Source organism: Ranitomeya imitator, chromosome 10, assembly GCF_032444005.1.
Source record: "Ranitomeya imitator isolate aRanImi1 chromosome 10, aRanImi1.pri, whole genome shotgun sequence".
NCBI classification, from domain to species: domain Eukaryota; kingdom Metazoa; phylum Chordata; class Amphibia; order Anura; family Dendrobatidae; genus Ranitomeya; species Ranitomeya imitator.
In genome coordinates, this window is record NC_091291.1 from 131053021 (window position 1) to 131068355 (window position 15335).

At 46.2% G+C, this 15335-nt stretch overlaps 1 protein-coding gene across 7 annotated transcripts in view; it reads right to left on the reverse strand.

Moving 5' to 3' along the window:
• The window catches only part of SIDT2 (SID1 transmembrane family member 2), a 47610-nt gene that overhangs the window by 9627 nt on the left and 22648 nt on the right, over positions 1-15335 (reverse strand). Inside the window, exons 10-19 of one of the 7 annotated variants that reach the window (XM_069741437.1) lie at positions 14891-14984; positions 14585-14640; positions 14088-14099; positions 13099-13149; positions 10236-10313; positions 9159-9221; positions 7157-7275; positions 5786-5859; positions 5475-5541; positions 5327-5400 (exon numbers count right to left, since the gene is read on the reverse strand). In XM_069741437.1, the coding sequence (XP_069597538.1) occupies positions 5327-5400; positions 5475-5541; positions 5786-5859; positions 7157-7275; positions 9159-9221; positions 10236-10313; positions 13099-13149; positions 14088-14099; positions 14585-14640; positions 14891-14984 (688 nt within the window). Of the gene's footprint in view, positions 1-5326; positions 5401-5474; positions 5542-5785; positions 5860-7156; positions 7276-9158; positions 9222-10235; positions 10314-13098; positions 13150-14087; positions 14100-14584; positions 14644-14890; positions 14985-15335 lie in introns of all 7 variants that reach the window. The other 6 variants (XM_069741435.1, XM_069741439.1, XM_069741441.1 and 3 more) reach the window with 6 other exon arrangements.

Consider the following 15335-nt stretch of genomic DNA (forward strand, 5'->3'; position numbering starts at 1 on the left):
CTCTTGTGCGGCACGGTATCAAACGCTTTGGAAAAATCGAGATATACCACGTCCAATGACTCACCGTGGTCCAGTCTATAGCTTACCTCTTCATAAAAACTGATTAGATTGGTTTGACAGGAGCGATTTCTCATAAACCCATGCTGATATGGAGTTAAACAGTTATTCTCATTGAGATAATCCAGAATAACATCCCTCAGAAACCCTTCAAATATTTTACCAACAATAGAGGTTAGACTTACTGGCCTATAATTTCCAGGTTCACTTTTAGAGCCCTTTTTGAATATTGGCACCACATTTGCTATGCGCCAGTCCTGCGGAACAGACCCTGTCGCTATAGAGTCACTAAAAATAAGAAATAATGGTTTATCTATTACATTACTTAGTTCTCTTAGTACTCGTGGGTGTATGCCATCCGGACCCGGAGATTTATCTATTTTAATCTTATTTAGCCGGTTTCGCACCTCTTCTTGGGTTAGATTGGTGACCCTTAATATAGGGTTTTCATTGTTTCTTGGGATTTCACCTAGCATTTCATTTTCCACCGTGAATACCGTGGAGAAGAAGGTGTTTAATATGTTAGCTTTTTCCTCGTCATCTACAACCATTCTTTCCTCACTATTTTTTAAGGGGCCTACATTTTCAGTTTTTATTCTTTTACTATTGATATAGTTGAAGAACAGTTTGGGATTAGTTTTACTCTCCTTAGCAATGTGCTTCTCTGTTTCCTTTTTGGCAGCTTTAATTAGTTTTTTAGATAAAGTATTTTTCTCCCTATAGTTTTTTAGAGCTTCAATGGTGCCATCCTGCTTTAGTAGTGCAAATGCTTTCTTTTTACTGTTAATTGCCTGTCTTACTTCTTTGTTTAGCCACATTGGGTTTTTCCTATTTCTAGTCCTTTTATTCCCACAAGGTATAAACCGCTTACACTGCCTATTTAGGATGTTCTTAAACATTTCCCATTTATTATCTGTATTCTCATTTCTGAGGATATTGTCCCAGTCTACCAGATTAAGGGCATCTCTAAGCTGGTCAAACTTTGCCTTCCTAAAGTTCAGTGTTTTTGTGACTCCCTGACAAGTCCCCCTAGTGAAAGACAGGTGAAACTGCACAATATTGTGGTCGCTATTTCCTAAATGCCCAACCACCTGCAGATTTGTTATTCTGTCAGGTCTATTAGATAGTATTAGGTCTAAAAGTGCTGCTCCTCTGGTTGGATTCTGCACCAATTGTGAAAGATAATTTTTCTTGGTTATTAGCAGAAACCTGTTGCCTTTATGGGTTTCACAGGTTTCTGTTTCCCAGTTAATATCCGGGTAGTTAAAGTCCCCCATAACCAGGACCTCATTATGGGTTGCAGCTTCATCTATCTGCTTTAGAAGTAGACTTTCCATGCTTTCTGTTATATTTGGGGGTTTGTAACAGACCCCAATGAGAATTTTGTTACCATTTTTCCCTCCATGAATTTCAACCCATATGGACTCGACATCTTCATTCCCTTCGCTAATATCCTCCCTTAAAGTGGACTTTAGACAAGACTTTACATAGAGACAAACCCCTCCTCCTCTCCGATTTTTACGATCCTTTCTAAACAGACTGTAACCCTGTAAGTTAACTGCCCAGTCATAGCTTTCATCTAACCATGTCTCGGTTATTCCCACTATGTCAAAGTTACCTGTAGATATTTCTGCTTCTAGTTCTTCCATCTTGTTTGTCAGGCTTCTGGCGTTTGCGAGCATGCAGTTTAGAGGATTTTGTTTTGTTCCAATCTCCTCACTGTGGATTGTTTTAGAAATGTTCTTACCTCCCTTCTGAGTATGTTTTCCTGGGTCGTCTTTGTTCGAGTCTAATGTTTTTCTTCCCGTCCCCTCTTCTTCTAGTTTAACGCCCTCCTGATGAGTGTAGCGAGTCTTCTGGCGAATGTGTGTTTCCCAGGTTTGTTGAGGTGTAGTCCGTCTCTGGCGAGGAGTCCATCATACCAGTAATTCACACCGTGGTCCAGGAATCCAAATCCTTGTTGTCTGCACCATCGTCTTAGCCAGTTGTTTGCATCAAGGATCCTGTTCCATCTCCTGGTGCCATGCCCGTCTACTGGAAGGATAGAAGAAAAAACTACCTGTGCATCCAGTTCCTTTACTTTCTTCCCCAACTCTTCAAAGTCCTTGCAGATTGTCGGTAGGTCCTTCCTTGCCGTGTCATTGGTGCCAACATGTATCAGAAGAAATGGGTGGACGTCCTTGGAGCTGAAGAGCTTTGGTATCCTATCGGTCACATCCTTGATCATCGCACCTGGAAGGCAGCATACTTCTCTTGCAGTTATGTCCGGTCTGCAGATGGCTGCTTCGGTGCCTCTCAGTAGTGAGTCTCCCACCACCACCACTCTTCGTTGCTTCTTGGCTGTACTTTTTGCTGTCACTTGTTGCTGTGTGCCCTTTTCTTTTTTGCTTGCTGGTATTGCTTCATTCTTAGGTGTGCCATCTTCATCCTCTACAAAGATTTGATATCGGTTCTTCAGTTGTGTGGTTGGTGATTTCTCCATGGTCTTCTTGCTTCTTTTGGTCACATGCTTCCACTCATCTGCTTTTGGAGGTTCTCTGACACTTTGTGCACCTTCTGTGACCAGTAGAGATGATTCTGTTCTGTCTAGAAAGTCTTCATTCTCTTTGATGAGTTTCAAAGTTGCTATTCTTTCTTCCAGACCCCGCACCTTTTCTTCTAAAAGGGCCACTAGTCTACACTTCTGACAGGTGAAATTGGATTCTTCTTCTGGTCGATCTGTGAACATGTAGCACATGCTGCAGCTCACCATGTAGGTTGTCACATCTGCCATGTTGCTCCTAGATCCTGCTGACTTGCTGTGTGTTTTCCTTCTTGTGTAATCTACTCAGCCAAGCTCTCTTGCAATAATGTCCTACAGGCAAAAATTCGCGCGCCGTACGGCGCGCGGTTTGGTGATGCTTTCGAAGCAGCTGGTCCCGGCTGTACCCAACGATCTTCTAGCTTAGGGAGACTTCGCTTCTCCCAGAAGGCACCTGGAATATGCAAATTAGCCTCCTGAAGCTTGAATCCCTGGTTTGGTGATGCTTTCGAAGCAGCTGGTCCCGGCTGTACCCAACGATCTTCTAGCTTAGGGAGACTTCGCTTCTCCCAGAAGGCACCTGGAATATGCAAATTAGCCTCCTGAAGCTTGAATCCCTGGTTTGGTGATGCTTTCGAAGCAGCTGGTCCCGGCTGTACCCAACGATCTTCTAGCTTAGGGAGACTTCGCTTCTCCCAGAAGGCACCTGGAATATGCAAATTAGCCTCCTGAAGCTTGAATCCCTGGTTTGGTGATGCTTTCGAAGCAGCTGGTCCCGGCTGTACCCAACGATCTTCTAGCTTAGGGAGACTTCGCTTCTCCCAGAAGGCACCTGGAATATGCAAATTAGCCTCCTGAAGCTTGAATCCCTGGTTTGGTGATGCTTTCGAAGCAGCTGGTCCCGGCTGTACCCAACGATCTTCTAGCTTAGGGAGACTTCGCTTCTCCCAGAAGGCACCTGGAATATGCAAATTAGCCTCCTGAAGCTTGAATCCCTGGTTGAATCCCTGCTCCCTATCTAACCTCTCTAACTCACCTCTTCCTGACCACAATCTACTCACATTCCCTTCCCTCTCTACTCATTGTCTACAATCCCCACCCCACAAACTTGCACACCCTCGCAGAAATCTTAAACACCTTGACCTACATTCACTCTCTGAATCCCTCCTCCCTCTCACAGACATAAGTTCCCTACACAATGCGGATGATGCTGACGCTCTATACAACACCACAATAGCTGCAGCTTTGGAATCTCTTGCTCCTCTCACACATACCAAAGCTCGCAAAATCAACAGACAGCCCTGGCACACCAGCCTGACCAAAGAACTGAGGCGAGCTTCCAGGGCTGCTGAGCGCAGATGGAAAAGATCCCACTCCAACAAGCACTTCATCGCATTCAAACAGTCCCTCACTACTTTCAAGACCACATTCGGCACAGCTAAACAAACCTACTTCTCATCTCTCATATCCTCCCTGTCTCACAACCCTATACAGTTATTCAACACCTTCAACTCTCTCCTCCGTCCCCGAGCACCTCCTCCCTCCCCACTGATCTCAGCTGAAGACTTGAGGGCATCACAGACAGTTTTAGTCGACAACCCCCAGAGCCCTTCCTCCCAACTACCCAGCCCTCCAACTCCAAAACCAACTTCTCCACTATTACAGAAGATCGACTCTCCACTCTACTCTCAAGATCGCATCTCACCACCTGCGCACTTGACCCGATCCCTTCCCACTTCATCCCAAACCTCGCCACAGTCTTCATCCCAACTCTAACCCATCTCTTCAACCTATCACTAACAACTGGTGTTTTCCCCTCAAGCTTTAAACATGCCTCAATCACACCTATCCTCAAAAAGCCCTCTCTTGACCCATCCTCTGTATCTAGCTATCGCCCTATATCACTTCTCCCCTATGTCTCAAAACTACTGGAACACGTCCATCTTGAACTGTCCTCCCATCTATCTTCCTGTTCCCTTTTCGACCGCTTACAATCAGGCTTCCGGTCACACCACTCCACTGAAACTGCCCTAACTAAGGTCATCAATGAACTATTGACAGCCAAGAGCAAGCGACACTACTCTATCCTCCTCCTCCTGGACCTGTCCTCTGCCTTTGACACAGTGGACCATTCCCTATTACTACAGACCCTCTCATCCCTTGGCATCACAGACTTGGCCCTATCCTGGATCTCATCATACCTAACTGACCGGACATTCACAGTCCCCTGATCGGAACATCATTGAAAATCTGTGACTAGGCCTCAAAACAGAAGATGCAAGATGACCCAGGAATCTAACAGACCTGCAAGAATTTCCCATGCAAGAACGGATGAAAATCCCTCAAATAAGAATTGAAACACTCTTGTCTGCCTACAAAAAGGTTTTACAAGCTGTGATACTTTCAAATGAGGGCGCTACTACGTACTAAATGCAGGATGCCAAAACTTATGCATCGGCTCATTTTCCATTTTTTTTAATTTTTAAAATGTAAAAGTTGAAAATTTTCTTTTCCTTAAAATGCAAAGAAAAGGTGTCTTCTTTAACTTTAGCCCTTTTAGACATCATTTCATCTTCAACTTGGTTAACTGTTCACAATATCAGTCATTTTCACCAGGGGTGCACAAACATTTACATGCCACTGTGTATGTATCTTTTTACTTTATGTAAAGCTGCATAAAAAAAAAAAAAAAAAAAGTGCAGATATACAATATTCTCCTAGATCTCCAGGAGATGCTCCATGACGTACCTCAGCGATCCGAGGGGATGGGCGCACAGGAAGTTATAGTAGCAAATATCCTGGTTCCCCGTTACATTCACCACCTAGAGACAGGGGAACCGATGTTATATGCAGATGTGAGTGCACATATAATGCTCAGTCACCCCTATTCTCTCACCGTCTGGTAGGTTATAACGAGCTGCACGACGGGCAAAGCGTAGAACACGGCGATCGTGGAGATGTTCCTGTAGAGGAGACACGAGCAATCAGGCACGACCATACATAAAAGTGTCGGGATATGAAGGGCTAAACCAAGGGCATCGGTCGGAGGAAATGTGAAATATACTTTCTGTACAAGCTCTCAGTTAACGGTCAATGACTAGAAAGCCGATAGCAGCAGCGGTGGCAGGAAGGGGTTAAAGAGATCTGTTTGGGGATAAGTGCACATGAAGTGACGGGGTCAGACGTGCCGCACTCGCGTCTCCTCACCAGAAATAGATCTGGTACTTTTTTCTCATCACACGTTTGTCCTTTCTCGCCAGATCAGCAACGCACAGATATTTCTGAAAAAAAAACAAACCAGGACAATTATGAGCAGAAACATCTTCTCTCAGCTGCAGAAAAACACAACCGGCTACAATCATACACCCACACAGACCCGGCTCCATCACTGAACTCTGTTCTTTTATTTCCATCCCATGGACCCCAAGAGTACAACATCCGGCAACGTCACAGCTCCCATCGCTCCCCCAGGTGTACAACGTGTCCGGCCCAGCTCCCCCAGGTGTACAACGTGTCCGGCCCAGCTCCCCCAGGTGTACAACGTGTCCGGCCCAGCTCCCCCAGGTGTACAACGTGTCCGGCCCAGCTCCCCCAGGTGTACAACGTGTCCGGCCCAGCTCCCCCAGGTGTACAACGTGTCCGGCCCAGCTCCCCCAGGTGTACAACGTGTCCGGCCCAGCTCCCCCAGGTGTACAACGTGTCCGGCCCAGCTCCCCCAGGTGTACAACGTGTCCGGCCCAGCTCCCCCAGGTGTACAACGTGTCCGGCCCAGCTCCCCCAGGTGTACAACGTGTCCGGCCCAGCTCCCCCAGGTGTACAACGTGTCCAGCCCAGCTCCCCCAGGTGTACAACGTGTCCAGCCAAGTCGCCAGCTTCCCCAGGTGTACAACGTGTCCAGCCAAGTCGCCAGCTTCCCCAGGTGTACAACGTGTCCAGCCAAGTCGCCAGCTTCCCCAGGTGTACAACATTCGGCCAGTCACCCCATCAGGTGTACAATGCCAGACCCTGTCGTCCCCTCGCCCAGGTGTCCAACATCTAGCCCAGTTGCCAATTAGAAATGGCCACTAAGGCTTTCCATACACATTAAAAAGTTTTTAGCCAAACTAAAATTTGACTGGCAGGTATTGCTCTTGAACCCACCAGATAAGCACACTCAGCTCGGCTGAGCATACATGTGATTTTTGTGAAAGGAAAAAATAAGCTGAACAACTGGGGTAGGTGAAATTAGAGATAAAGGGTTTTCCAGAACAAGGAACATCAGGAGCATTCAGAGGAGACTCCTTGGAGATGGTCCAATTCCTCTGTGCGCACTGCATGATCCTGGGAAAGAATCCGGCGCATGCGCAGAGTGCACGTGTCATAGGACAGGCAGGGTGACGTCAGTGCCACACATCATGGGTAATGCCCAAATCAGAAGTGAATGAGGTGATCAAATGGGCAGTGATGTGGAAAATAATAGATTTTACATCCGTCTCTCCTATTTGGGGTGGTATGCCGGATTGGCAAAAATTTTTATAAAGTGGTTTAAGGCCCCATGACCATATAAGAACCCCTCTCCCACGTCACAATCTGCTTTACCTTCGTCCTAATGACGTTCTTATCGGACTCTATGTCGGTCAGAGTGTCATAGTCGTCTTCTTCTACGGAGCTCAGAGACTCCAAGCGAGGACGAGGCACCAGATTCTCAAGAGACTTATCTGCAGGGAAGAAAATGGAGATGTTACAGCTGAAAAAAGTAAGGAAACAACTGGAATGAAGTCTCATGTGCCTGTCCCAACCACCGCAGAACTACTGTAGGGAATAGGAGATGGACGGACGGAGGCTGTAGGGTTAACAAAACCCTATAGAGGCACAGCCTCACAAATGCCCTGAGCGGAGGCAAATGGCGAGATGTGAACAGCATTCCTTGAGGGCTGCAAACAGATCATGTTTTCAGGATTTCCTTGTACTGCACAGGTGATAATTTAATCACCAACTCATTATTTGTGTAGGTGATTAAATTATCACCTGTGCAGTACAAGGAAATCCTGAAAACATGACCTGTTTGCAGCCCTCGAGGAATGCAGTTTGACACCCCTGGTGAACAGTGTCCTACAATCTATCCAACAGTGACGGCTTCTCAGGGTACTTTCATCTACATGATATGGCGCCACTCTGCCACCACACTGTGCCACCTGGGACCCCCCCCATCACCTGATGCCTCTCCACTCCATACCCCCACCACAGTGTGCCGCCTGGGACCCCCATCACCTGGTGCCTCTCCACTCTATACTCCCACCACACCATGGACGCCTGGCACTTACCCCCCACCACTCAGTGATCACCTGACAGTAATTGTAATGGTGTAGAATACAGAACATCATATGGACGCCGCTGTCAGTACACAACATAAAATTATAATGCAGATCACCTAATTAGCATAAATTACAAATTGAAGAGAAAGTCACCGGCAAAGTGACACTATAGACACAAGACTCAACATTGCCAACAGCTACAGTCATCATCTATGGATGATGGGAGGCCAGAGAGGGAGACCAGGCACGAAAAGAGGAAGGCACGAAAAGGGGAGGGCCTAAAAAAGGGAAGGCACAAGATGGGGAGGGCAAAAAAAGGGAAGGCACAAGATGGGGAGGGCAAAAAAAGGGAAGGCACAAAATGGGGAGGGCCTAAAAAGGGAAGGGAAGAAAAGGGGATGGCCGAAAAAAGGGAAGGCACAAAAAGAGGGCAAAAAAAAAAGGGACGGCATGAAAAGGGGGAGGGCAAAAAAAGGGAAGGCACGAAAAAAGGAGGGCCGAAAAAGGGAAGGCACAAAAAGAGGAGGGCTGAAAAAGGGAAGGCAAAGGCAGGAAGCGGATGAAAAGGGAAGGCTGAAGGGAGGAAAATGTCCTTTATATTTTACTAATAACCCTACTTTGGATTAATGTGATTGTGCTCATAAGTGCAGGATTGAACAATCTCTAATGGGAAGCAGAGGCAGTCACTTCTCAGCCACAATAATGATTCAATTTCTTCATTTTCTCCATCATCTAGTATAATATGAAATGTTCACTTACAGGGGATCTGTCCCCCTCATGACAGGTCCCATTTATAAATACCCGCATTTGCTATGAAACACCAAATTCTGTTGAATCTGTTAGAACTTTGTTGTTCCTCTATTATCCCTCCTGGAAATGTAGGAATACATGGTCACCTGAGTGCCGCTAGGGGCATATTCTTGTACATTATCACTCGGTCCAATTAGAGGGGTCAGTCCCTACACTGACAAGAGGAATGGTGAAGTCCAGTTGTTAATTTATTAGTACATTTCAAGGAGAAGTAAGAAAGGAACGACAAAAGTAGAATTGCAAGAAAAGATTCTCCAAAACTGGTTTATCATGGGGAATGTATGTATTTACTAAAACAGACATATCTGGAGTAATGAGGGTTCCCCTTTAAGCTCTTGAGGCTTCCAATAACAGGTAGTTTGGAAAAATAATAATAAAGGCTTCACACTCGGCAGCGCTGCGGCTCGGACTGCCTCTGATTGCTTTAGAGATGGAGATAATACAAGGGTCTTAGGTTTGGAAGCTTTCTGTAATACCACATATTGAGCTCAGAGGCCGCTGGGTAACACTCAGGGAGCGGCGCTTGAACTGCTCCTGGCCTTAGAAATGAGGTGTTAGATTCTTGATACAAAATCTTACCATAATAATGTTAATAAGAAAAAAAAAAATTGAAAATCTGGACGATCCACTTAGGCCCAGAGAACAATATTCCCAGTATAAATGGGATTTGTATCTGGATCACAGAACAGGAAAACCTGACAAAAAGCCACGACATGGACCACATAGGGGCCAGATACCGAGGACTGTTACACAAAAAAAAAAAAAAAAAAAAAAGGACCTGAAGTTCACACGGACAGATTTCCTGATTGATGATACATCACGCTGATCATCGATCATTTAAAGACCTATGGAAACTATATGGGGGAAGAGCGATCATTGAGATGATACAGACCTCAAAGTTTGAGCAGCCAATCATCGATTTTCTTTTTAGGCAGGTTAAAAGATGTGATCAGCTGATAACGAGCATTTACTCATTCATCGGCTGATCATGGCGGTGTTTGCAGTGGCCAATGAGCATTCGGCTGAAATTCGTCCAATGCAAAACGGCCTCTCACTTTTGCATTTGGAGGATGTTGCACCCACAATTGCCTTTCAGAACGCGTGCAGAACCAGCAGCTATCGGACACGAGCACCATTCCGGGAGAGCTGCACTATACCTGATGGCCATGCACACGACCTGGGAAGCGCCGTAATACCCAATGGAAGTGGCAAGTTTGTCATTTGGCACTGCCCATCCTGATATCCAGATGTGTTAGTTGGGATTGTAGAGCTTTAAAAAGGTAATGTTTTGCCTTGTGGAGAACATGATGCAAGTGTAAGGAGACTTGTAGGCCATGCAATGCTCCTCTGAGAAATTATATCTACAAGTTGGTCAATATTAACTTTTAATATTGCTTCATCCAAAAGTTGGCACAAGAGTTCAAGTTCTCTTCCTTTCTGAGGAGGCAAGTTTCACATGGGACTGTGAACCTACTCCATTGTTGTAATGTAAGTGTCACATTGATCACTATTGTCCCTTGTCCATGGTCTATGACGCGCTCCTCAAACGTTACCTGTGTAACTGTACGTGGCCTCTGCTGAAGACATCAGACTCTCCGTTCCATCCGGACTCGCAACCGAACTGTTCTCTGCTGCACAAAAAAAAGAAAAGAAAGAAGAAGAAAAGAGCAGTGAGCAAAAGTCAGTGACAAGATACACGGAAAAACTATGGGGGAAACTACCAAGAAGTGTTTTGTGAGCCAGTCCAAAGTATGTCAGAGTAAAAGTAGACCAAACTTATTTAAGAGGGAATTTTTCTTGAACGCGTGGCTGTGTGCGCCACAAAAGGAAAAAAAATTGCAAGTTTCAATGCAACTACAGCAAGGTTGTTACTCTACACCAGTCTTGCTGGAGTACACTATGCCAAACTTATTAATCCTGTAGGATGTAAGAGCGCAAGGGCCGGGTCCTCGCCCCTCTGTACCAGTCTGCCATTGTTAGTTTACTGTAAGTGATATCTGTAATTTGTATGTAACCCTGGGTCTAATGTACAGCACCATGGAATCAATGGTGCTATAGAAATAAATAATAACACTTAATGGTCACATGCCACTTAATTTTTTGCATCGCCATGGAAGTGTGCTCCACGAAGTAGCATTCCTGGCATAAAAAGTCCTGTAATTTTGTTGACAAATTTGATGGGACGGCCATTCAACAAAGTTGATTCAAACTGGTGCGATAATGCCAAAAGTTTCAAAATGTTTGCGCATTTCTGCGTTGTGCAACGATTTTGCAACTTTTCAATGCTAAAAAAAAAAAAGCTTTGATGAATCGGCCCTGTAATGTGCATGCTAAGCTTTGTGACTTTTTTTTTTAAACTGAAAAATTGCTGCATTTATGGTTTCATAAATACCCCCTATTAAAGGGAACCTGTCACCCCGTTTTTTCAGTAGGAGATAAAAATACCGTTAAATAGGGCCTGAGCTGTGCTTTAAAATAGGGTATTTTTTGTCCCCCGATTCCCTACCTATGCTGCCAAAATACCTTACAAAAGTGGCCTTTTTCGCCTGTCAATCTGGCTGGTCTGGTCAGATGGGCGTGGTCACAGCGCTGTTTCTCCCCCACATCTTGCTTATGTTCCCGTTGGTGGCGTAGTGCTTCTCGCATGCGCAAGTGCCGAATGCACTGCGCAGCTGTAGAAAAAGAGCGCGCTCGCCGCTATTCAGCGGTTTCTCGGTGGGCGCGGCCATCTTCTTGAGGCCGCGTGTGCGCAGATGGAGTCTCCTGCTTCCCGGGGCTTCAGGAAAATGGCCGCTGGATGCCGCGCGTGCGCAGATGGAGATCGCGGCGGCCATTTTCCTGAAGCCGAGTTCGAATCTCGGCCTCAGGAAGATGGCCGTGCCCACCGAGAAACCGCTGAATAGCGGCGAGTGCGCTCTTTTTCTACAGCTGCGCAGTGCATTCAGCACTTGCGCATGCGAGAAGCACTACGCCACCAACAGGAACATAAGCAAGATGTGGGGGAGAAACAGCGCTGTGACCACACCCATCTGACCAGACCAGCCTGATTGACAGGCGAAAAAGGCCACTTTTGTAAGGTATTTCGGCAGCATAGGTGGGGAATCAGGGGACAAAAAAATACCCTATTGTAAAGCACAGCTCAGGCCCTATTTAACGGTATTTTTATCTCCTACTGAAAAAACGGGGTGACAGATTCCCTTTAAAAATACTACATTGTGGGAACAGATCAAGCGCAAAACCAAAACAGGCGAGGTAGTGATCGAAAATTGAAATCATTGAGCAAAGAGGATGGTGGCGGTGCTGAATGGATGCTAGGGCAAGTTAGGTTAGGCTATGGGTTGAACTAGATGGACTTAAAGTCTTCCTTCAACCTTAATAACTATGTAACTATGATTGGTAGGGATAAAAGGGAACAGGCGAAAACTTACAGATCAGGTGGAGTCCGACTGGTGAACTTTTATCCAGGTTACAAAATGGAGCAGCAGATCGGACTCCTGATCGCCAGTCTATTCATTCTCTATGGGGCAGCTGAGCCTGGCTAATTCTGGCAGCCCCATAGAGAAGGGCTAGAGCAGCGGTCAAGTGTCCGATCTGCTGCTCCAATTTTGTAACTGGAATAATAGTTCCCCGATCTGCCAAATAGGTGGGAGATCCAGATGAGGAACACCCACCCATCAGCAAGTTGTCACCTATAAAATAAGCCTTCTGGAAAGTTGCCAAGCAGGTAAAAATGTACTGGGTAAAAGTGCTCAAATCCTAGCAAGTGTACGGATCCTCTGCAATATTCCACATTTAATGCAATGTGCTTATTGCTGTCTGTTTAGGGCCAATACCTTGTATATAGCAGAGGAGTTACATGCATCGTTTTCATGGAGCATGGGTAGACCTCTCCCTGCCTACCTAGCCCATCTCCACCCTCTCCAGCTCAGTCCAGCACTCCCTAGCCCAGCCCTCAGCCTCCATAGTCCAACCCAGCCCCCACCCTACCCTTAGGCCAGCCCCACCTCACCGCCGCCCTCCCTAGCCCAGCCCCACTTCACCCTCTCCAGCCCCGCACTCCCTAGCCCAGCCCAGCCCCGCACTCCCTAGCCCAGCCCAGCCCTACCACTCCCTAGCCCAGCCCCACTTCACCCTCTCCAGCCCCGCACTCCCTAGCCCAGCCCAGCCCCGCACTCCCTAGCCCAGCCCAGCCCCGCACTCCCTAGCCCAGCCCAGCCCTACCACTCCCTAGCCCAGCCCCAGCGCATATCAAGTTTGCTTTCCCAGACCATTTGAATTCAGACAGGAAAATTATGAATCACAAGCAAGTTTTGGTATTCAAGTGATATTACCATATAATTACCCTGAACACCACAAATAAAATTGCTGCATCACATGAAGTCTCACCCCCACCCTTCAGCAGTGAGGTCTTCTTACCTATGGAGCCATAACTACAACCATCGTATCTCTGATCTATGGACGACTTCCCTGAAAGAGGAGACAAATCCGTGAAAGCAGAACGGGAAAGTACAAAATTTACACACAGGGAAGGACGAGCAGAAAGATGGCATCCAGTATACAAAACACTGCCGCCTATGTTCACATGGAGGATAGGGGGCAAAGAACGAACCACAGCAGGATTTTTGGATTTTTATCCACCTAAGAAATGCTGCACAATTATCAGAAATGTTCCAGGATACAAGACATGGTAACATTTAGTTGGCGTGCGTTCACACCTACAAGTTTGATGTTGCAGATCGCCAATTTCACTGGGGATCTGCGGCGCCTCCATCCGCATGTGTTAAATTCAGATTTTGATGTAGATTTGCTACATTTTTTTTTTTCAGCGGGTGAAGAAAATTGGATAAAAATCTCATCGATTTTGGATTCTCCATCTGCAAAACCAGAATTATAAAAAAAAAAAAAAAAAAAAACCTGAACAAATCCTAAAGCCAAATGGAAAGCTGATCCGGTCATAACAACCAGCCACATTTAAAGGGGTTGTCCAGGACTATGCTCAATCAATGGGGATCTACCACCTGCCATCCTCGCCTATTATTGACAGCTCCAGAATATCGTCATCCTGAAAACCCCTATCATATATTTTATTTCACATCTTCTTGTAATTTATGTAGCATTTTTAAGATCATAGATAAAAATCCAGCTGCAGAAAACAACTTTGGAAACTTTTGGAAGTTTACAGAAAGCGATTCCTCCAGATACAAAGGCCGTCCCCGTCACCAGCAGTGACAAGCGTGGACTGGGGTTAGTAAATGATAAATCTACAGGGATCGATAGACAAGTTTGGAGGCGTCATATATTAGTCACACTGGTACTTTGGCATCGACTGGCATGGGAGTGAGCCGGAAAATGGACGCTGCATGCAGGTTTCCCCACTGACTGCCGCGGACCCCCAAATCTCTTACCGAGCAGAGAGGCTGGAAATGGCAAGCAGTAAAAGCAAAAAATAAAATAGTTATTAACATACAGAAGGAGATCCAATACTGAGGGTCGGCAATCCGGCTGTAATAAGACTACAACTCCCAGCATGTCCCAACAATCACACGCCGGGGGATGTAGTTGCAGGACACTTGTTGTGCCGCAGGTTGCTGACCGCAGACTGAATTGCAACGAGCGCTCCTGCCCATTTCAAGAAATATTTTAATTCCACATTTGACGTTTTCCGGTTATTCCTAACGGAAACGTAGGAAGAGATTTACACCTGGTTGTTCCCATTTCTCTCGCCCCTTATGTCACCACTGAATAAACAGCGCCAGAGAGAAGATAAATGGTAACATCCAGTTTACTCCTACATTACCAGGAGGTATAACTGAGGGATAGCAAAATGCTAAAAGAAGAGAGTAATCAAAAGGAGAGGGCAAATACAACATGTCCGCAGCAGAGATCCATGGCGGATTATTACCTGTCTCATCGTTCAAGGCTCCTGCGGAGTGAAGCAGGCCGGCTTTCTTATTCTTTCTGCTTGATGAAGACGACACATATTAGGAGAAAGTATCTTATAGGGACTTGTGCAATTTACTCATATATGGGGTCAATGCCGAAAATCCTCTGCAGCATGGGATCGGGAACCCAGCTGCTTTCGGCATTTCCTCCAATGTACCCTGCTCCTCCCAGACTGATGGCAGCCCCCCCCACACCACGCTCAGAATAGACGGGGGCATATATACGGATACAGATATATACATCATCACCATTGTTCCTTTCTTACCTCCACTGCTCCCAGCAGTATACAAGGAGTGCAAAGAGGTAGAAGGACAGGAACACCCCCAGACAGAACAGCATGCCCCCGACATATGTGGTCTCTGAGGGGAAAAAAAAAACCAAAAACGCATGGGTAACAGGTTGGCATCTCCCACTTATCACAGGTTGTACACAGAACGTAGTTACAGTAAGAATGAAAGATTAGTGATCCCTTTAATAGGGGTCCTCCGGGACTAAAGAAGGTAAGAGGGCCCATTGGATTCGGCACTATGGGACTTAAAGGAAAGGTGAAACCTTACCGAACAATTGTCAAAATGAGTCCTTTTTAAGACCAGTTATAAAAATGGCGCAGGTCAGAGGACACCTGGGTGCCGTTCCATTCATTCTCTATGGCGCTGACAGAAAAAGCGGAGCACAGTGCTCTGCACCCATACAGCATGAATAGAGGGGCA